At 55.7% G+C, this 21183-nt stretch overlaps 3 protein-coding genes and 1 non-coding gene across 6 annotated transcripts; 2 read left to right on the top strand and 2 right to left on the bottom strand.

The window, feature by feature from the left end:
- Nucleotides 1-67: 67 nt before the first annotated feature.
- On the top strand, nucleotides 68-1533 carry LOC134053877 (ras-related protein Rab-39B-like). The gene is made up of 2 exons (XM_062509189.1): nucleotides 68-370; nucleotides 1104-1533. Exons 1-2 carry the CDS (start codon nucleotides 156-158, stop codon nucleotides 1531-1533), a joined length of 645 nt encoding a protein of 214 aa, XP_062365173.1. The 5' UTR covers nucleotides 68-155.
- Nucleotides 1534-2903: 1370 nt separating this feature from the next.
- TAF12 (TATA-box binding protein associated factor 12) lies at nucleotides 2904-9660 on the bottom strand. 3 transcript variants are annotated; one of them, XM_062508892.1, is made up of 6 exons: nucleotides 9482-9660; nucleotides 6441-6685; nucleotides 5192-5269; nucleotides 4319-4433; nucleotides 4044-4132; nucleotides 2904-3374 (listed from the first exon to the last, which is right to left on the bottom strand). In XM_062508892.1, exons 2-6 carry the CDS (start codon nucleotides 6606-6608, stop codon nucleotides 3339-3341), a joined length of 486 nt encoding a protein of 161 aa, XP_062364876.1. In that variant the 5' UTR covers nucleotides 6609-6685; nucleotides 9482-9660; the 3' UTR covers nucleotides 2904-3338. The 3 variants fall into 3 exon arrangements, with proteins under 3 accessions (XP_062364876.1, XP_062364877.1, XP_062364878.1); XM_062508893.1 differs by lacking the exon at nucleotides 9482-9660 and adding an exon at nucleotides 9287-9449; XM_062508894.1 differs by lacking the exon at nucleotides 5192-5269.
- Nucleotides 9661-9807: 147 nt separating this feature from the next.
- LOC134053848 (discoidin, CUB and LCCL domain-containing protein 1-like) lies at nucleotides 9808-20652 on the bottom strand. The gene is given in 18 exon segments (XM_062509106.1): nucleotides 9808-10706; nucleotides 11192-11308; nucleotides 11475-11512; nucleotides 11708-11798; nucleotides 11991-12083; nucleotides 12199-12367; nucleotides 12452-12573; nucleotides 13269-13463; nucleotides 13582-13619; nucleotides 13760-13893; nucleotides 14060-14132; nucleotides 14317-14368; nucleotides 14824-14961; nucleotides 17204-17425; nucleotides 17819-17866; nucleotides 17869-17922; nucleotides 20302-20407; nucleotides 20410-20652. Coding segments are annotated over 18 exon segments (2322 nt in total). The 3' UTR covers nucleotides 9808-10317.
- Nucleotides 9897-10025, top strand: LOC134053958 (U11 spliceosomal RNA). Its single transcript, XR_009933987.1, has one exon. It is a non-coding gene; the product is annotated as a U11 spliceosomal RNA (small nuclear RNA).
- Nucleotides 20653-21183: the final 531 nt, after the last annotated feature.

Below are 21183 nucleotides of genomic sequence, written 5' to 3'. Positions count from 1 at the left end.
TGCTTCCAGCTGGATGGAGCTTAAATAAAAGAACAAAGAGGCTCCAAATGGGCCACGGATCACTGGGTACGCCTCCTGGGTGGAGGAGCTCCCTGCCTGCCTGAACATGCTCCTGGTGCGGGGGTGGCAGGTCCTGGCAGCCAAGAGAGGCACTGATGGAGCAACGGTGGCAGTACCAGTTCCGAGTGATCATGCTGGGGGACTCGACTGTGGGGAAATCCTCGCTGCTGCGGTGCTACACTGAGGGTGTCTTCCTGGACACTGTCAACCAGACAGTGGGGGTGGACTTCTACGTCCAATTTGTGGAGCTGGAGCCAGGGCTGCGAGTGAAGCTGCAGTTCTGGGACACAGCTGGGCAGGAGAGGTTCAGGTGGGTCCATAAGGTGGGGAGGGGTGGTGGAGATGGGTGTCCCCCTCCAGATTTGGGGTGGAGTGTTGTGATTCCAAGCCCAGGGAGACCCTTGGTGTGACTGTGTTCCCACTTGTCCCTTTGGGTGTGGAACCACCATACCAAAAGCCAAAGGGAAAGGAGCCACTGGGACTGCCTTGCTCCAGCTCTAAAGGAGGTACAGTACTCCCCCAAGAACTCCCCTGCCACACCAGCTGCAGAGGAGCTGGGGAACAGCTGGGAGCCCACAGGGTGCTGGGAAAAACATCTACTTCAGCTCAGCTGCTAGGACCTTTCACTGTGGGGCTGTCTCCACCAGCTAGGCAGCTCCTGCGGAGAGGAAAGCTTAGGAGATGTGGGCTGCAGGGTGTGGGAGAGTGGCAGGTCTGGGTTTGCAGGAATGGGAGAGTTCCAGGACTGTAACAGCAGGGATGGTGAAGCCCTGGGGACATGGCTGCAGACACAGGGGCACTTGGGGGTTGTGGGTGCCGGAGAAAGATGAGCTTTTGTGGCTGAGCAGGGACAGAGCTGCCCCTGGAGCTCTTATTGACAGAGCAGAAGTCTGATTCTTGCTCCTCTTGCAGTGCTTTTGATGCAAAGTGCTGCTTGCAGGAGCAGGTCCTAGCCAGGGCTGCTCTGCAGGCAGAGAACATGCTGCCCAAAGTGGCACAGGGAACCCTGGGGGCCACTCACCCCCCTGCTCTTGGCACCCCAGGTCCGTGACTCGCTCCTACTACCGCAACTCGGCTGGGGGGATGCTGCTCTTTGACCTCACCAACCGTGCGTCCTTTGAGAGCATCCGGCGCTGGCATCGGGAGGTGACTGACACCATCCAGCCCTTCCGCATGATCTTCCTGCTGGTGGGGCACAAGAGTGACATGGCTGAGCAGCGCCAGGTGGACCAGAGGGAGGCGGAGAAGTTGGCAGCCTCACTGGGTGTCCAGTACGTGGAGACCTCAGCCAAAGATGCTTCCAATGTGGTCCAGGCCTTCCAGATGCTGACGGTGGCCATTTACAAAGCACTGCAGACAGGGTGGTTGGTGGCCACTGAGGCATGGGGTGGGGTGAAAAGCAGTGTACCACTGCCGGTGCTGCCCAAGGCTAAGGCACTGGAGAAGGAGAAGCGGAAAAGATGCTCATGCTAGAGCTGGGGGCACTGGCAAGGCAGGGACATGCTGGGCTCAGGAGGGGAAGTAGATATGGAGCAGCAGGGCATGTTGCTGCGTTAAATACCTCTGGTCACTCTCTGCCTGCCTGTGTTTATCTGGGAAAGAGGAAGTGCAGTGGAAGGGTGAAGTCCCCAGGTGGGACTTCATAGGCCTGCAGAGGTCAATGTCACCCCTTCTCCTATTCTCTCTTGTACTGACTTAGATCCAAATCATAAAGCCCAAAATTCTTTAAGTCTTCCCAACTATAATTAAAAATGACAAATTTATAATGAACTCAAATAATGTATCTGCCTCTGACTGAGTACATGCCTAGTTGAGTCCAAAGCAAAAAAAGAACATACCATTCTGAGGAAATGCCCACTTTCCCTTTTGATTAATCTTCATACAATGTATTTTCCTCCTCATCCCACAGTAACGAGGAGTGAGCCCGGGATGGTCCTGGTATCACTTCACCCACCCTGGTTTCTCCTGCAGGTACTGGGAGCCTCCAGAGAGCTGGACAGGGAAGATGAGCCCAGCTCTGCCTAAGGCCTGCAGGAGCCTCCCTGTCGTGCAGGGGTTTGCAGTGCTGTCAACTCCCTCATCCCCACAACAGCCCTCGCAGCTTCCCTGAGGTCTATGCAGAGCAGCAGGAACAGGCAGGGGCATGTGGCCTTTACAATGTCCAGGCACAGACAGAATCAGAGGGACGTTGACTTCCTGCCCTGTCACAACATCCCTCTCCCAACAGCCCAAATATCCCAGCAATTGGGAAGGGACTCATTCTGGTATGGAAGTTCGGATGGAAGTGACCTGGCCACCCTGACTGGCAGGTGAGGTACTAGCCAAATCCTTAAGGTCTAGAAGAGTCTGGAGGGGAAACCTCTGGAAGAGCAGCTGAGGACACTTGGGTTTGTTCACCCTGGAGGAAACAGGGGAGACTCACCAGTGTCTGCAGCTCCTCCCACGGGACACCTGCAATCTCTGCTCCCTGTGACCAGGGACAGGACACGAGAGAACAGCTGAAGCTGCATCAAGGGAAGCATAGGCTGCATATTAGGAAACAGTTCCTTCCCGCCAAGGGGCTCACTCAGGCAATGAACAGGCTCCCCAGGGAAGGGTCCTGGCTCCAAGGCTGCCATAGCTCCAGAGCACTGGACAATGCTCTTGGGTGTAGGGTGGGATTAGTGGGGTGTCCTGGGCTGGCCAAGGAGCTGGACTCAATACTCCAGCTCAGGATATTCCGTGATTCTGCTCCCTGTAAACTCTCAGATCTCCTACAGAACAGCACCACAATACAGAGCTGAGGTGATAGGGACCCTGCCCCTGCCATCGCTGTGCAACACTGCCTGAAGAGCACACGGCTGTGCCAGCAGCTTAGAATAATTTCTTTATTCATGTAAAACAAACTCAAGTATTTATATAAACACTGACATTACAAAGTACTGGAACAGACAGGGGCAGGAAGGAGGAAACAAAAACCTCTACAGATGCTTCTAATACTGTCCCACATATGATCAAATGCTCTGTCCCTTGGATAATCACTTGTACAATAAACCACTTTCAAGTCACAAATGAAAGTCTTTGTTTGAGATATGTCGCACTCTGAGAAGAAATGAGGAACAGGGCGTAGAATGTTTTTGGCAGGTCTCCTCATCAAGACATTGCTGCACCGTTAATAAAAAATAGATGCTTTTCTGTAAAGCATTAAAAAAATATTCCACAGGTGACATGGTGGAGGCTTCAGTGGAGATGCAGGTATCCCAAACTGCACTGGTGGTGTCTCCAGGTCTGCCCAGGGGCTATTTCTTGGTAGTTTTGCGGATCAGTGCCATTCTCTGCAACAAGGGAGGGAAAACCATGGGAAGCTGCACTGCTCAGAGTGGGTGACTCCACAACCACCCAGAGCAGGAACAAGGCATCCCAGGTGCTCCCAGGACACTGCCTAACTTGCTTCCACACAGATCTTTCAGGTCTGTTTGAATCTTAATGGGATCCCAGGCTGAAGCCAGAGGAGAAGTGTCTGTGCTGCTCCACTTGGCACCCTGGGGCATTGGAATGAAAGCCCATCTCAAGCCCCCCCCCACCCATTGGGAGCTTCAGCGTCAACCATAAACCCAGGAACTGCAGGGCAGCTCTTTCCAGGCTTTGACCATGGCTCAAAAAACAATGGCCAACACATTTTTAAAGCAAAATTAAGGGTGTCTTTCCACAGAGATGGAGTTGCCAGGGGCAGTTGAGAAGTGCCTGTGTGCAGCTCCAAGTTGGTTTTAACCCTCCCAAGCCCCTCAGCACCAAGAGCTGCTGCTTCTCTTTGGGCAAAGCCAACATAGCTGAGGAGACACAGCAAACTCAACCCCGTGCACAAACAGGTCAGGAGGCTCTTGAAAGTCCTTTCCAGTCTGAACCACTTGGAAAAGGTCACAAATTCACAGTGCCAGGAGGCCATGACCACCATGCCCGTATCAGCCTTCCATGTGATTCCCAGTGTTGTGAGGGCTCCTTACCTGTTTGTGAGCTTCTGTAGTGCAGGCTTTTTTGTAGGGCCTGATTTCTTCAGAACCAAAGCCTGGGATCCACATGTTCCACTGGCGCTCTGGAATTCACAGAATGGTTTCAGTTGGAAGAGACATTAAAGCTTATCCAGTTCCAACCCCTTCCCATGGGCAGGGATGTATTATCTACTCACAGACTTCCAACACAGCACTGCAGCTGTGCCCTGACTCCAGGAGGAGCTGAGAGCTGCAGGAAGAGGGGATAAAAACAGATAAAAGTCACTCACCAAGGTGCAACTGGACATCTTTCACTTCCAGGGTGTTGGACTTGCGGTGCCGTGCAAGCTGACAGGCAGCTGTCACCACACTCTCAATGAAGTCATCAGCAATCTGTAGCAGCATCTGGGGTGGAACAAGAGCAACAACCAGTCTGCTCAGCACTGAACAGTTGAAATTATGTGGGAAGATGAAAACAAGCCCTTAGAAGCTGGTATTTAGAATTACAGAACGTCTTGAATTGGGAGGGACCAACAAGGATCATCCAGGCCAACTCCTGGCCCTGCACAGGACACCGCAGCAATCCCCATCCTGCTCCTGAGAGCGTTACCCAAATGCTTCTTGAGCCTGGCTACCTGGGGAGCTGGTATTGCCTGGGGAGCCAATCACCCTCTAGGGGAAGAATCTTTCCTTGATCTACAGCCACTCCCTGGGCCCTGTCCCTGGTCACAGAGAGCAGAGATTGGAGCTGCCTCTCAAGAAGACCTGCAGCCCCCACTGAGCTCTGGCCTCAACCTCCTCTGCTCCAGCTGGACACACCAAGTGCCCTCAGCCGCTCCTCCTGTGGTCCCTCCTGATCCTTCCCCATCTTTGGAGTCTCTTCTGGGTGCCCTCTAATAGCTTTAGATCTTTCTTATATTGTGGTGTCCAAATGGTTCCACTTTGGTTCCACTCAAAGGAATGGATTTCATAGGTGTTTGCTGCAATTGCTGTTTTAAAAGCCTTTTTGGGACTGGGATGTAGAAAAACAGGGATGGCTGAAGACTGCACGGGAAAACAAGTGTTAAATGAACCAATGCTCCCTCCTTGGACAAAGGGCCACTGATCTGTGACAAATCCCAAATTAACTCTTTCTGCAGTTCCTTCCACAGGCTGGAACCTACTTCTTCCACATCTTCATCCAGCTGCTCGTTTGGATCCACCTCACGCACCAGGTCCTGCAATTTCTTCTTGGTTAAAACCTGAGCGGGTGGGAGGAGAGGAAGGATTTACTGCTCTGCTCCAGCAAAGAAGCAGCCCATGGAGCACAACACAACCATAGCCACTTCCTCCCCCGTGCCCCCAGCAAGGAGTTGACACAATCTATCAGCTCAGGAATGGCCAAGAGAAATATCAGACGTTAAGGAGTAATTTTCAAGTACCAGTGGTTGCTCTGGACATCAACTGGAGTGTAGCAGCCGGGATAAATGTTTCCAGCACTAAAATGCTGCTGGCAAAGAGTGGAAAGGCAAAACTACAAGTGTTACAGACAGCAAGTGCAATCAGCATATCACTGACTGAAGTTGTGCTTGGGGCATGATGGAAGCATTTCCATGGCTCTAGCACTTATCAGCTTTAGTGCTTCACATGGAAAACAGAACTGTGGGAGTGCTGGGTTATTCCAGGGCAGTCAGACGTGGCAGGAGCAGAAACCACACTGGGCTGAAGAACAGGATGCCGACTCTTAAAAGATATAGATGTAAGTTGTCAGCTTGGTCGGGTCAGCCAGACACAGATGGGAAATTCCTGCCTTTCCTCATTCCTTCACTGCTGTGGCTGTTTTGTGCTGGGGTCTAGTGCACTTCCTAAGCCTCTGGGTGCTGGCAAAGCCATCAGGGAACAGTGCCAGGGCATTCCCTGGGCAGCAGTTTGTTTTATGAGCATCAAAGGCTCCATGCCAGGTTGGGTTGGAAGGGACCTTAAAGCTCATCCCATTCCACCCCCTGCCATGGTCAGGGACACTTTCCACTGTCCCAAGCTGTTTCACGCCCTGTCTAACCTGGCCTAGGACATTCTCAGGGATGGGGAATCCACAGCAACCTTCTCTGGGCAACCTTCACCTCATCACCCATTTCTCCCCATATTTCTCCCACCTAAACCCCACTTAAAAGTAACTTCCCCTGTCACACCCCAATATACATGTTCCTAAGACCGGAAAAACCTCTACACCTAAAGCATCCAAACCCCTCCAGCCAGGAAGCACCTGGAGAAGAACTCTGTGAGCAAGTTTTCCTCACTCAGTAACAAATACTTTAATTAATATTATTTTTCTGCTGGTAATTTAAAGAAGGCAAATGAAGCCACAGGTAAGTCTGTGACGCTTGTGATGCCCAAGCATCACCCCTGTTGTCCCAAAGTCATAGATGGAATTACCTGGTTGCTTTCAGGACTGAGCCGCCCTCCTCCACTGGGTGTTCCTGGCATCTTTGCCACAGTGGTGCTGTTGGCCATGGAGTTCTGGGGGGGGGTGCTGGCTGGTTCCGGCTTGATAGAGGAGAAGTTGGAGAGGTTGATCAACGTAGAAGAGCCAAACTGGTTCATAATCTGTTGGGCTTTAGCTTTTAGATCATAAAGTTTATCTAGGTCCTGCTCCTTCTGTGGGGATCCAAACCAATCAACTGGAAAGGGAGAGGAAAGCCATGGTTAGCAAATAGAATGAATTCAGAAGGGAGAAGAGGTCTTTGTCCAGAGAAAACTGCAGTGGTCTGATAGGGCCAGCAGTTTACAGATCAGGAATCTCTGGTCACAGCACGAAGGGAGAAGTGATGCTTAGTAGCAGAAAAATCCTTCCTTGGTGTATGGAAAATTAAGTTTTCCAGCAGCACAGCGGCTGCATGCTGGTGACAGCAGCACTGACCCATTCATCCCCTGAGCTGAACCCTCTCATATCCACCCCAACAAAGCCTTCCTGAACCCATTTACCATGAAGAACAGACTACTCAGAGCAGATTTAACTGCAGGACATGGCTCGTTCCTGCTGCAGCAGCAGCACAAAATCTCTCATCCCCACAATATACAGCCCTGGAGAGAAGGCAGGACCCAGCCTCCTTGGGGTGTCCACAAGGTGGAGGTCTTATTTTTGGCAGCATCATGGTCACAGCCTGGCCTGCAGTGCCTCCCTCATGTGGGACTGACAACATCGGTTCATTTTGGGTTCTGAGAGCACAGTCTGCTCCTCCTCAGAGGGGGAGAAACACATGTGTGCCCACACCAGCTCCATGTTCCTCCCGCACTGGGCAACTGACAGCCACAGGATATGGAGTGGAATTTATGGAGCTCCCAATGGTGAACCACAAGCAGATTGTGTGGTTACAGAGATCCTCCAGGTGCTGAAATTACTCAGTTTATTGGTCATGGGGTGAACAACGACTGGCACCTTCTCTGTTTCTGCTCTAAGCCCCAGGCTCAATGAAGTTTTGCTCTGTCTTCCTTGCTCCATGACAAGAAATTCATCCAAACCCTGCACCTTCCACTACCACAACCACTGTGAACAGCAATGATGGGTCTGTCACAGGGAGAGTTTAAGGAATAGTTTGATAGCAAAGCCTCTCATGGTGGGGCCAGACATGGCTGAGAAGCTGAGGCTGAACTGATGAGAAAAGAAGCGTTTGTTTTACCAGTTTTACAGGGCATTCCTACACAGTGTCTGCTCCCTGATCTACAAATAGACAATTCCCTTCATCAGAGCAAACCTGGTTAGTTTGGATTAATTAATATCGAAACCCACACAAGAAAGCACATGAGAGAATTGAGAAGCTTTAGTGCTTCACTCCAATGCATACTCAGGGACCTTCAGACACAGAAGTCTTTGAGGGGAATTTATGTCCCTGACACCCTTCTGCAGTGCCCTTAGCAAGTTTCCAGCTCCATTTTAATTGAATTAACAGAGAAAAATCATCACTCTCACACCCTAAACCCCATCAGCTGACACTTCTGTCTGAGGAGTCCAGCATAAGATCTTGAGGGACCTTCAGTCTTGGTTTGAGCTGGGGTTGATCTCAGGCTGTTCACCCCATGCCTCACTTCACCGATCCACAAAGAAGGAATTCTTACCCACTATGCAGGAAAGGAAGCACCAAAAGTTTTGGGCAGAAGCACTTTAGCAGCATAAAGTTGTTTTGTTGGTTTATTCCCAGATGTTACTGCACCCTTCATCTGCCACCAAGATCCCTGAACACAAAACTCACAGGAGGAGCAGATTCACAGGGTAAATCCCACATGCCAGCCTGATTTACTTACAGTTGAGTGTCTAGATCTGTAATTACATCAGCAACTGCTGTGATCTCAATGAGTGGAGAAGCCATAGCCCACACCCTTTCCAGAATGTCACCAGTCAGTGTTACCTACTCTGGCATCATCCTCTTCCACATAATTCTCATTCCTACAGAAACACCAGATACTTTTTGTATCACCCATTCTATGTAAGATAGTTAGAGGAAACAGTTTTACAAGTTGTCCTCACTACAGTGCCACAGATTTTTTTTTTGTCAGAAAAGATCACAGTTGCTGCTGCGGAGGACAACCATCCTGCAGGATTCAGAAGAAAAATATGGCCAAACTCCCTTTTTCTGCCAGGAAACAGAGCATCCTGGTACCTGCTGATGTAGGTAAACTCAGACCCTCACTGCTGAACCCTCAGCAGCAGCTCCCTCCAGGGCAGGTTTGGGTGCTGTTATCAGCATCGTAACTTGTTCAGCTCTGAAAAAGTACAGCATTAAGAGCCATAACTCAAATCCATGTTAATGACAAACAGCACATTCCCTGAAGTCTCAGGGGGCTCCCACTTCCATTAACCATAGTGATTTTCACCAAATACCTAAATACAATCGTAGAATCTCAGAATGGTTTGGGTGGGACGAAACCTTAAATTAATCTCATTCCATTCCCTGACGAAGGCGGGGACCCCTTCCACTGTCCCAGGGTGCTCCAAGCCCCATCAACCTTGGAAATGCCTTGGGCACTTCCAGGGATAGGGCAGCCACAGGTCTGGGCAACCTGTGCCAGGGCCCCACCACCCTCACAGACAGAAATTCCTTCCCAATACCCCACCGATCCCTGCCCTCGGGCAGTGGCAAGCCATTCTCCTTGTCCTGTCCCTCCAGGTCCAAAGTCCCCCGTCAGCCCCCCCTAGAGCCCCTTTAGGCACTGGAAGGGGCCCTAGGAATCGCCCCGGAGTCTTCTCTTCTCCAAGCTGAACATGCCCAGCTTAAAGTGCTCACCAGCCACACGGAGACCACCGGGATAGCAACGAATCCCCCTCCCAGTGCAGAACGTCCCCGCCGGGAGTCGCGGGGCAAAGCGAAGGTCACCGACCGAAACCGGCACGGCGCCCACTCTTGTGCTCCCTCCCGGATTTACAACAGCCGGTGTAGAATCCTCAGGTGCTCCGCGCAGCCCCCTCGAGCCCCCCGTACCTCCCCATGACCCGCGGGCAATCCGAAAACGCGTCGCCGCCGCGTTCCCTCCGCCGACAGCTGGCAGCGCTTCCGCTTCCGGCCGTGGCAGCCGCCAATGAGGAGCGAGTCCCCTGCGCGCGCGTGCGCACTATCGCGCTCCCGCCAAAGGCGCTCCTCCTCCCCGCGCTGCCTCGGGGAAGAGGCGTACCCAGCATGCCCCATGCGATTTGCATAATCCTAGCCAACTGAAAAGCGGGGAAAATGGCCCTTTTTTGAGGGAAAACCAGCAGAAGTGGGGAAAGAGAAACGTGATGAGGGAGGCTGAAAGAATAGATAAACCAAACATCATGTCTGATGGCCGCAGTGTCCGTCTCCGTGACCTTTCCGGTAGCTTGGCGCTTTCCGATTGTGGGCGGGGAAACACTGCCACTTTAAAAAGGGCTTCTGCCGTGCGTGGCACGGGGGGGCCGTGCGCCACTCTCGCGGAATCGACATCAAGAGATTTCGGAAGCACAATTTTTGTGACAGAGGGCTGCTGGTAACCGCCTGTTCCGGCACCCCACCATCGGTCAATAACAGAGAGGGTGCGGACGGTATGGAGGCGTCGGCGCTTGCGGGTGAGGGGGGTGCTTTAGTCTTCCGCCCTTTTCCCTTGTTCGTGAGGGGGTAAAGGTTAGAGCATCACGAACTGCCAGAGGGGTGGTGCGGGCCACCGTGTTCCACAGCTGTCTTTCCGTATATAACACATATATTTACATAGGATTACGTTAAAGCTCCCTACTATCACGGGAAAAGTCCTCCTTTACATGCCTCCCACTTCTCCCGCCCAATATCGTGCTGCTGTGCTCCCCTCCTCACAAAGCTTCATGGTACACATGTGCAAAACGACAGTGCCTAGGCCACGCAAGGGACCTCTCAGGATAGGGGCTGCCAGTCTGCTCCACCCCAGCTGGCAGGTGCCCAGGCTGCAGGGCAGGGGTCTGGTACTGCACCAGGGAGCATCCAGCAGGCCCTGTGATGCTGCAAGTGCTGCGGCGCATCCCGGCAGGCTCCGGCTCACTGAATGGCATGGCGTACTCAGGCTCTGGTGGCAGTGGCTCTGCATACTCATGGTGCTTTCCTGGGATGTCATAGTGGCTCACGACGAGTGGCAGAGTGTAGCCCTCTTCCAGGAGTGGCTTGAAGGTGGAGGCACCTGTCTGGCTGCAGGGGCTCACCAGCACCAGGTCTGGCTCAGCGTACTCTGAAACAGGGAGGCTGCCGTGTCAGGAGGGTCATGGTGCTGTGGCAGAGGCAGGTGGGGTGGGTTGAAAAACTGAGCATGTTTGGACTTTCAGGGATAGGAAAACTGCCAAAACCCACCCACGGTAGAGCACCCACCCACAGACACCCCACATTCCTCTGCCACACCACAGAGAGGGGCTCCTGCTGTCCCCAGCCACCCTCCAGTGCCAACAGCTGTAATTGAGGTGGACTACTACTACTACTACTACTACTACTACTACTACTACTACTACTACTACTAAATAATGTATGGTGTTACTACAATAAACTATAAGAATTAATTATAATAATTATATGGGTGTGCCTAATTTATCAGGGCCTCCCTGTTGCACAGGACCACAGTGGAGGAGGGGTCAGACCAGAATGGGGAGGGAGGTTCAGTGGGGAAGACTTGGCTCCAGCTCTGGGCAGAGGAACCAGTTTGTTCCCTCATGTCCCTGTTACCTGGTGAATGAGTCTGGCTGAGGTCCCCTGGCATGGGGGCCATGGGGAAGAAAGCCAGGCTGGAGGCTGGCAGGCTCTGCAGGGAGCAGACCTGGCTCGACTCCAGCGTGGGGTACCCTGGGCAGGGAGATGAAATGCTCAGTTGTCACAGGCTGTCACCCGGACATGCAGGTACCCCTGGGGGGTGGGACAAGTCCAAGATTGGCAGCAGCACCAGTAAAACCAGCTGTACCCCACGGCACACAGACCCCCGATTTTGGGGAGGAGATGTGGACTTTTTTACCTTTTGTGATCCCAGAGTTCAGCTCCGCTGCTGACTTCCTGCCAAGGACAGAGGCAAGATGGGGCAAAAGGTCCCAGATACCCTGTGCCCACCACCACTACCCATATCCTCACACCCACTGCTTGAGGGGCTGCACCTGTTGGGACCCAGTGAGCAGCTGGATGAAGCTGCCACAATTTGGGGAGGTGATGCCGAGTTCCCCAGGGCAAAGCAGGGAACAGGACAGGACCAACCTCTTCCTGTGACAGAGGAAAGCCAGGAGCAGGAAGCAGGAGCAGAAGAGCACAAAGCCACCAATAAGCAGCATCACCAGCAGTGTGGAGCCTGGGGAGGGAGGGTAGTGTCAGCCCCCTGGGCCCCCATCCCATCCCTTTGCACCCATGAGTGCCAGAAGCCCACCTGTGGCCACTAGAGGAGGAAAATCAATGTGTTCCCACAGGGGGATGAAGCCCCAGTGGCACCTGTAATACCAAAACACAATGCTACACCCCAACAACAGCCCCCCATGGCACCCACCTGCCTTCTCTGGGTCCAGGGTGATGCCAGGTATGGGGGTGCGGCTGGCTGGGTGGCTGGTGGGTTCAAGGACCATCTTGGGGTAACTGGGCACTACGGGGCAGAGCAGGGACCATGACTATGAGACCACCCCTGGGTGCACAGGGAGGCGAAGACCCCAGGAGGATGTTTCAGACATGGGGGTGCCAACTCCTGTGGAGGGTCTCACCGTAGGGACGGGGCACACGGACCCGTGCCACCTGGCAGCCCACCAGGGCCACTTTCAGGGCCACGCGCTGGTGCCAGCTCTGTGGTGTGACACGGATGTAGCGGGCAACGATGGGGGGAATAAAGGCGTTGGAGACCTCCCCCTGGCTGTCAGCATTTCCTTCAAACACCTAACGGAGAGGGTGAAAAGGTGCCAATGGCCAAATACCCAGGGGCAGGGGGTCTCAGCCCCATTATGTTCTCCCCATGCCCACCTTCTTCTCCTGGCCACTGCTGCCTCTGTAGGGTCTCCAATTCTTCCCATCACGGCTAGAGGAGACATGGTAGGATGTCACGTAGTAGTCGTGCTGCTCGGAGGAGCCCTTTGTGATGATGCCTGTGAATGCAGGAGGGGGGTCCCCACTATCAGTCAGGGGTTGTGGGGCTTGGGAAGGGCTGCCCTCTACCCCACTGTCCTCTACTCCCAGCTGGAATAACCCCCATCTCTGGGATACTCAAGACCCAGCTGGGAAAGGACTAGGAGGGCAGGATGTATCACTTGGCAGAGGGGGATCCTTCTGACCCTGGGAGGGGGTTTGGGTGGCAGATTCCAGTGTGGGACGCTCTGGTCTGCCCCCAGGAACCGATAACCTCCAGCCCCATCTGCCTGCCCTGCATTCTTCCCTCCTCCAGCCTCCAGCTGGACAATGTCCCTATTTTCCTCACTGTGGTCACCAACTGCTGGTGCACAAAGGCCCTGCTTTTGGCAGGCTCAGGCTGGACAAAAGACACTCACTGGGACCAGATGCAAGAGCATAATATTAACTTGTTCGTCCCAGAAATGGCTGCATATGAGGGGGGCAAATGCACAAAAGGAGGACAGGAGCAGTCAGGGGGGCTGGTGCACTTTGCATACCAGTACAGTTTGCACCAGTAAAACCATGGCACAATAAACTCCAGTGCATCCTGAAAGTTATGGGGGTGCAACTGCCCTGGGCAGTTTTGTGAGGATCAGTGAATCTGGTACAGTTGGAGAACAGTGGTCAAGGTGGCATGGGCAGCTGTTGTCCTCCTCTGATGGCCAACTCTCACCTGTGACATTCCTTCGGGTGCCCAGGTCCAGCTCTAGCCAGGCAGCCTCGGCGTCAGGTTTGGCTGCCCAGGAGTGGCCAGTGGTGCCGAGTGCTGCCCGTTCGGCCACCCAGGCTCGATCCTGGCCCAGCACGCCCACCTCTTGCCACCAGGATGAGGCATTGAAGGTCACCACCTCCAGCACATCATCACAGGCTGGGGACAGGAGACAGCACACTGGGAACCCAGAAACTCCAACCAGGCATATGGGGGTGGTACCAGGTCTGACAGCTAAAATCATGCCTTAATTTCAGGGGAAATGGGAAAAAAATACCTTTGTAGAATATGAGTCGCTTCTCGGAGAGAGATCCCCTATGCGGAAGAAAGTGGGGGAGCATCAGATGGGGTGAACAAACCCTGAGGGGTGGCAGTTTCCCAGTGTCAGCACAGGTAGGTCCCGCAGCTCCATGTGGGGTGCACATGCCATGAGACCCCCAGCCATCCTCACCCACCTTTTGGAGAGAAGCCCATTGGCAAAGGCCGACTCATAGAGCGTGATCCCCTTCTCCCGGGACAGGGTGACCTGCCCGCCCAGCTCATCTGCAATCACCCCAGCATGCACGGCTGCCTTGCATAGCACTGATGTCTGCAGGGAGCGGGCAGTAAGGGCAGGCCCCCACTGCAGGCCTGAGCAGCCTGTGGGGCACCCCAAGGCCACTCTCATCACCTCTGGGTTGCTGGGGGTGACAAGCAGTGGCCACACGTGCTGTGGGGACCATCCCTGACGGGTGCACCATGGTGTCCACACTTACATCCCGGTAGCCCTGGCTCGGGTTGCCCCAGATGTCCCCATGGATGTCCTTGCAGCCCGCAGGGCAGAACACACTGAAACACATGGCAAGGGGTGAGTCAGAGCTCCCTCCCATCCAAACCTCCTCTGCATACCTGCTCTGTTCCCCATCCTGCTGGAGCTATACCTCAAGAGAGATGGGGATGAAACCAGGGTTGATGTGGACCCCTGTGGCAGGGGACACCAAAATGGGACCATTTCTCACCTCCAACAACTCACCTGACACGTTCCTGGGTATAGTGGGTGCCTCGAACCAGGCAGGAGACCAGGTCTGCAAGGCAGGGACACCCCAGGGTGAGGGACCCCCACCTACCCCACAGCCCACACCCACTTCTGCCCCAGGGCACTCCATTCCCCTTCCCAACCAAATCCTGCTCCTGATTTGGGTTCTGCCCTTCATGCCCCCGTGTCTGGAGCACAAGAAGGGATGCCCCCTTGGTGCCTGCAGCCATTGGCCTCATGGCACAATCTATGGTGTCTGTAGCTCTGCCGGGTACTGGACGGCCAGCTGACTTGGGGGTTCAGGGTTCTTGAAGGGGTCCCAGCTGGCTGTATTGCCTGGGGTCTCCCATGTTTGCCCCCAGTCAGGGAGAACATGGATGTTCAGGGAGCTCAGGGCAATGGGAGCTCATCCTGGGGTCAGCAAGGAGCTCCCTTCATGCCCCTGCATGGGCCAGGACGAATCCCAGGGGTGTCTCTGTGTCCCAGGGGATGCTGCCCCCATACCTGGGTGCTGCAAAGTGGCATAGGACAGGAGGAAGCCTCGTCCGGAACGGTGGCTGGTGCTGTTGAACAGGACGGTCACAGTGCTGGAGTTTGTCACCAGGAGTGGGGCAGAAGGGACGGCGTTCCTGCAGTAGGGTCCTGCCAGCAGGGATGGCACCATGGAGAAGATTCGGGGTCCCTGGGAACATGCTTGTGCACCTGGACCCCAGGACTTCACCTCCCCCGGCTTGGCCCTTGCCAGGGCCAGGGGGGCTTAGGCATTTGAGCTGTGCTCTGGGTGGTCCCAGAGTTGTTCCACATCCAGGGTGTCCCACCCCAAGGTAGTCCCAGCACCAGGGTGCTGAAGGACAGTCCCATGCAGCATGGCCCCATGCCAGGCTGGTCCCATCCTGAGGATGGTCTCATGTTTCAGGATGGTCCCATGCCAGGGCAACCTCATTACAGGCTGGTCCTATGCCCAGGCTGGTCCCAGCCCCAGGGTGGCACCATTGTCCTCATGGGGCTCCTGCCACCACATCCTCCATACAGAGACTGGTACACATGGCATCACCTCATGGGACCCCAAAATGGGAGCTTTGTCCCAGTCTCCTCCCCATGTACCCTTTCACAGGTGCTGCTGAAGCTGCTTCCTGAACTCCCCCCATTTAATCCACAATTATTTGCAATTCCGTCTCCCTGATTAAAACTTCGGTTTAGTAGGCAGGCAGATTCCTTAAGGACATCTCTGGTCCCTACTGGGGACAGAAGGTGGCCCAATTCCCGGACTGCCATCACCCCCTGTACCCCACATTGCTCTGGTCTGTATCTGGCCCCATCACCGGGGCCTCTGGGCACCCAGAGATGTTTTGAGCAAGTACCATCGTTGTTCTGGGGACAAGGAACTATGTCCCCGTGTTCCCCTGGGGCTGCCGGTGACATCTCCCCCTGTGCCCCAGTTTCCCTACCCTGACCCACATCCTCACCTTACCTAGGTCATATTGAACCAGGAGGTAAACCCCAGGAGATGTGGGACACATGTGCATGCAGAGATGTCACATATGTGACAGAACGGAGGTCTGCATGATATACAGATTAGATATAGATGACCCACATGCATATTTCCCTTCCACCAGTTGCCAGATGCCAGTGCTGCCCTGGATCAGTGGTGCCACCTCTGTATGGATCTTGGTTATACCCTGGGAGCTGGCAGCCCCTCAGCTGAGCCCCAGAGGCTGCCACCCCCATGGGGATCCTGCCACATTCCAACAGAATCAGGCCAGGGGCCAGACACCAGCTCTGAGTCAGCAGGAAGGAGCCCACAGTCTCTGCCTGCTCCAGCTACTTCCTGAAAAACATCTGGGACTTCTCAAGGGCCAGCATCAGCCGCGGGAGGAGGAGTAGAACCCAAGCTCTGTGTCATGCTGACATGGCCCTGGTGGCACCCAAAGTGGCTGCAGGTGACCGGCCACCTCCCCCAACCCCCCAAGAGCATCATCTGGGGATCCCCCCCTTTCCCACATTGCTGTGTCTCAGCCTGGGGCCAGGATGTGTTCTTAGCTTTGGAAACAATGATGTCCCTGAGGCCACAGCAGAGGGGATAGGGACCAGGGACCCTGCGTGCTGTCACCTCTCTGGGGACCAGCCCAGAAAGGGTGAAAGCCCTGAAGAACAGGAAAAACTCCCAGTCCCATGGATCCAAGCCAGCTTCTTTACATCCCACATTTCCCATCTCATCTCATCTCATCTCATCTCATCTCATCTCATCTCATCTCATCTCATCTCCAGCCCCTGCCCCTCACCAGGGCTGCTTCTCCATCCCACCCCATCACTTGATGCCTCCCCCCCCACCTCAAAGATGTTTTCCTCAGCACTTGTCATGTTCCCAATGCTGCTAAATCTCTCCAAGACCATTAAATGTGTCTGTGAAAATCCTGGAAGCATTTGGGCAGTGGCTGGGCTGATGAATTAATTATTCAGTGGCTTCATCTCATCCCAGCTATGCAGTTCCCCCACAAGTTTAGTAATAATCATCTCCTTGGGTACCTGCCTCCTCAGATATCCCTATTTGCAATTATTACTCTCCTTCGATATCCTCCTCCTTGGGTATCATCCCCTCTACTTGGCTATCCCCACTCCTCAGATATCCCCATCCTTGGATATTTCTCTTCTTTGGATAACCCACTTGTCAGATATTGGGTACCCCTCATCCTCCAATATTCCCGTCATTGGATACCCCCTCCTCGAATATCCTCTTCCTTGGATACTGCCTCACTTAGTTACTCCCTCCTTAGATATTCTCCCTCCCTATGATGAAACCAGCTAAACCCCCAGATTTTCCTCATATTCTTCCTATCTACAACATTGTGTCATCCCTGCCTCAGTTCTCCCAGGACCCCCTTACCGTAGGCAGTGCCAGTCTGGGGGTCAGTGAGCAGCAAGGAGCTGAGGGCACAGTGCTCAGAGGGCTCCAGATCCACATCACCGAATGCCAGAAGCAGAGATATGCCTGGGGGGGCTTGGAGCCGCCAGCAGCACATGGTGTGGTTGGGATATGTGCCTGGGTAGTTCTTGGAGCTCAGGGTGCCACTGTGGGGTGTCAGCAGTGTGTGGCCACAGCCATTTCCTGCAGAGGCACCAGAGAGAGGGCTCAGACAGGGCTGTTCCCTGCCTCAGCTTCCCCTCTTGGTGAGGCCCCCAAAACAATCCCTGGGCACCCGCAGCCTCTTCAAATGTTTTCCTCATCCAAAGCATCATTTTTCTGGTGGCTTTTCTGGATGCTTCTGGCACTGGGAACTGTCCACAGGGGAATCCAGGGATGAAGATGCTATAGTTTCCCCCACGGCCACCCAGCACACCCCTCTACCTCCAGCTCCTCCACATTCCCTGATCCAGGAGAACCCCAATTTCGGGGGATATAAAAGGATTCAGGGAAAGAACATCCCCTCCTCCATGGGGCTGTACAGTACTGGGAAGCCCCCAGAACCCCCTGAACTGCAGCCTTGACCTTGAGGATAACCTTGGACAACTGCATCCCCATTGCCTCCTTCCCAGAGTGATGCTAGACCCACAATAAAAGGGGCTTTTCTCTGGGCTCCCTGCCTCTGGGCATGAGGGAATATCCTGGAAATAAACTGAAAGCATCTGGCGTTGAGACCTGGCTGGAATTTCTGGGCAGCAATGGGGTGCAGGGAAAGGAAGGAAGCCCCACTCAGCCCCACTGTGTGGGCCAGGCGTTTGTAGGGGTCCAGTGCTCAACACCTCCTCCCCACATCCCCCTAAAGCTCCTGCCAAGCATCATCCTGGCACAGCCAAAAAGAAAAGGGATGGTGGGCATAGATTTCCCCAGCCTTGGCTCCCCTCGCTGTCGCTGGGAGACGACACAAAGCGCCAGCAAGGGAAAACCCTGCAGGGATAAAAAAGGGGGGGGTTGGAGGTGAAAGATGCCAGCCCCCCCACAGAGCCCCCTCCTCCCCAGCCTGTGGGAAAGGCATTCAGACTGGGGGGGGGGGGGGGGAAAGGTTTATCCTGTGGGACTGGGAGAAATCACTAACTTTACCCCTTTCTGGGCAGCATCCCTGACAGAGCAGAGCTGGAAAGGATCAGGCCCTCCAAGCATGGGAGCTGCCGGGGGGGGGGGGCAGTGGGGACCCCAGGGCTGCCAGGACAATAGCTCCCAGAAGGGGTGCTCTGCTGGGGGAGAGAAATTTGGGGTATTTAGGGGGAGTTTCTAGCACAGAAAGTCAAAGGCATTTGGATCTGCATGAAAACCCTATATGGCCAGGACAGCTGGATGAGTGAGCCCAACTGGGGGGGTCTTGGATGAATCCCCCCAGCTCCATATCCATACTGGTGGTGCAGAGGAGCCATGGGGACCCATTCCCCAAAAAACCCATCCAAGGAAAAGAAATCTTTGTTTAAAACATCCTGAGAGTGACCAGGGTGTGCTGGGAGGGAATGCCAGAGATAAACTGACAGCTTCAGGCACTCCTGGGAATTTGGCTCCAAAAGTGCTACTGAGGGGCCAGGAACAGCTAAGACAGAGCCACAGGGGACTTGCCCTCAGCCACAGAAACTTTAATTCCCTCTCAAAAAATGTAAAAACTGGATTTCCGATGGGTGAGGGTGAACTCACAGCCGGGCCCTGCTGGGGCCATTCCTGCCAGGGATTTGTTTGTTTTCTCACAGGATGCAAAAAAGACACAACAGGGTGATGCTCCAATAAAAGCCCGTCACACTCATGCCTCTGTCATGCTGCTGGCCCCGGGTAAGCTTCCCCCGTGTCTACCAGTGGATTTGGGATCTGGTGGAAACCCGTTGTATGATGTGCCCCAAATCACACTTAGGGAACGTAGTGGGATTCTGCTTCCAGTGATCCCAGTATCCCCGTGCCTCAGTTTCCCTTCGAGAAAAATAATGCTTTGGATGACCCGTAGTTGTTTCCTTGCTCTTGGATGAGTTGGGGACGAGTGACACTGGGATACACGAACTTTGGGATCACGTTTGGGTGAGCATTCCCTCGGAGTCGCCTTGGACCCCGCGGCTACAAATACCCCCAGGAGAGACGCTGCCGGGCTCCGCGGCATTCCCGGGATGGAGCCCACTGCCCGGCTCTTCCGGCTCTGCATGGAAACGCCACCGATCCTCTTAATCCGTGGATTAGGGGTTCCCCGGGAAAGCCCTGCAGGCGGGATGGAGCCGAATGCAGAACTCTTGGTATACCCGGGGTAGTCGCCACCGGGGGCAGGGACAGAGAGAGCTGGGGTAACTGCGGAGAAAATGGGCGAGTGCAGGACCGGCGTGATGCGGGGGTGGTGAGGCAGGGACAGAGCTCATCCCGTCCAGTACCGGAGCAGAGGGATACTGGGAACCCCGTCTCTGACCAGTACCAGAACAGACGGAGGACGGGGACTCCGTCCAGTCCGGTACTGGGACAGAGAGATAGCGGGGATCTCGTTTCGGAAAGGAACCGGGGCAGGCGCACCACGACGACCCTGTGCTAGTGTGATCCGATCTGGAACCGTTCCCGGGAGCCCACCCCGGTTCGATCCCGGGTCCAGACACAGCGAAGAGCCGGTCCCGGACCGTCCCGAGGCAGAGGCGAGCCTGTCCGGTTCCCAGTCCCAGTCCCCATCCCGCACCAAGTTCCGGTCCCATCCCGGCGAACGAAGATGAAGCTCCGGGGGTATCAGTGGGAGTGGGGCTCCCGGTGCCGCGTCCCGGTGTGGGATGTCCCGCCGCCGGTGCTCCGCAATCAGCACTCACCGTCCTGTGCGCCGGCCGAGCGCAGCCCCAGTGGGCCGAGCAGGAGGCAGCGGCGGACCAGCACCAGCGCCAGCGCCAGCACCCCCGGGGCCGCCCTGCCGCCCGCCCGCATCATCCTCATCATCATCATCATCATCCTCCTCCCGCCGCCGCCGCGGCTCCGCTGCGCTGTCGCCCGGCCCCACCCCCCTCTGCCCTGCCGCGCTTATTGGCTGTCACCGCCCGACCACGCATCACCATTGGTCTGCCTCGTTGTCAGTCGACCAGCCCGCGCTGCGGGGGCAGTGGGAGATTCAGCGGGCCGGCCGTGGGAGGTCCCGGTGGTCTCGCCAGGGTTGGCTTAGGGCGGGGCGGGAGATGCCCGGTAGCGCCTTCCACGACTTGCTGCTGGGACCGGAGGGGAGCGAACCCCGCCGTGATACCCCCGCCGGCAACTCGTGTGTTGGGCTGGAGGGTGACGCCGCGAAGGCGATACTGCCGGCGGCCACGAGGGAGCAGCATAGCGCCGCGTGCCTCACCGGTCGGCCCCTTTAAGGCAGGCGGCGGCCGGAAGTGCTGGCGGCCGAGGCCGCGGCGGGTATTGCGCATGCGTTGCTGCTGCCCGGCCCGCCCCTCCCCCCCCCATCCCCCAGTTCCCCCGTCCCACAGCCCCCGGTCTCGGCCGCTCGCCGACGGTAAGGTCCAGCCGTCGCCGCGCTACGGGGTCCGGGAGGGACCATGCGGCGCGAAGGGGCGGGGCGGGAGGGGGCCTGGCCCCGTTGAGAGGGAAGGGAGGGGTCGCCGTCGTACGTGCCGCCGCCGCTGCCGCGAGGGCGGGCGTCGCGCGCGCGCCGCTCGGGGGGGAGGGTGGGGGGGGGCAGCAGGGGGGTTGCCAGCGCAGTGGGGAGGGGGGCCGAGGCCACGCCCCCTCCCCGGCCAGGCCACGCCCCTTGGCCGTCGTGCGCGCCGCGGGGTAGCCCCGCGGGTCTCTTCTCACGTGACCTCTCGACCCCAGCGCGGGGGAGGCGGCGACCCCCGACTCGCAGCCTGGAGACCCCGCGGGGGCCCGGGGGCTCTCCCCTGTGTCGTTCCCATCTCCTCACTTAAGGCCTCGGCGCGATCGTCGCCGCTATCTGTCCG

This window comes from Cinclus cinclus, chromosome 26 (assembly GCF_963662255.1).
Source record: "Cinclus cinclus chromosome 26, bCinCin1.1, whole genome shotgun sequence".
Lineage (NCBI taxonomy): Eukaryota > Metazoa > Chordata > Aves > Passeriformes > Cinclidae > Cinclus > Cinclus cinclus.
This window is presented reverse-complemented; position numbering and strand designations above follow the sequence as displayed.

Excerpts from the sequence above, each read along its gene's own strand:
- LOC134053877 (XM_062509189.1), top strand. The coding sequence starts at position 156 with ATGGAGCAACGGTGGCAGTACCAGTTCCGAGTGATCATGCTGGGGGAC. Across the intron at positions 371-1,103 it reads GCTGGGCAGGAGAGGTTCAG|GTCCGTGACTCGCTCCTACT; the intron begins GTGGGTCCATAA and ends TTGGCACCCCAG.
- TAF12 (XM_062508892.1), bottom strand. The coding sequence starts at position 6,608 with ATGAACCAGTTTGGCTCTTCTACGTTGATCAACCTCTCCAACTTCTCC. Across the intron at positions 4,434-5,191 it reads TGGATGAAGATGTGGAAGAA|ATGCTGCTACAGATTGCTGA; the intron begins GTAGGTTCCAGC and ends GTTCCACCCCAG. Across the intron at positions 4,133-4,318 it reads AGATGTCCAGTTGCACCTTG|AGCGCCAGTGGAACATGTGG; the intron begins GTGAGTGACTTT and ends TGTGAATTCCAG.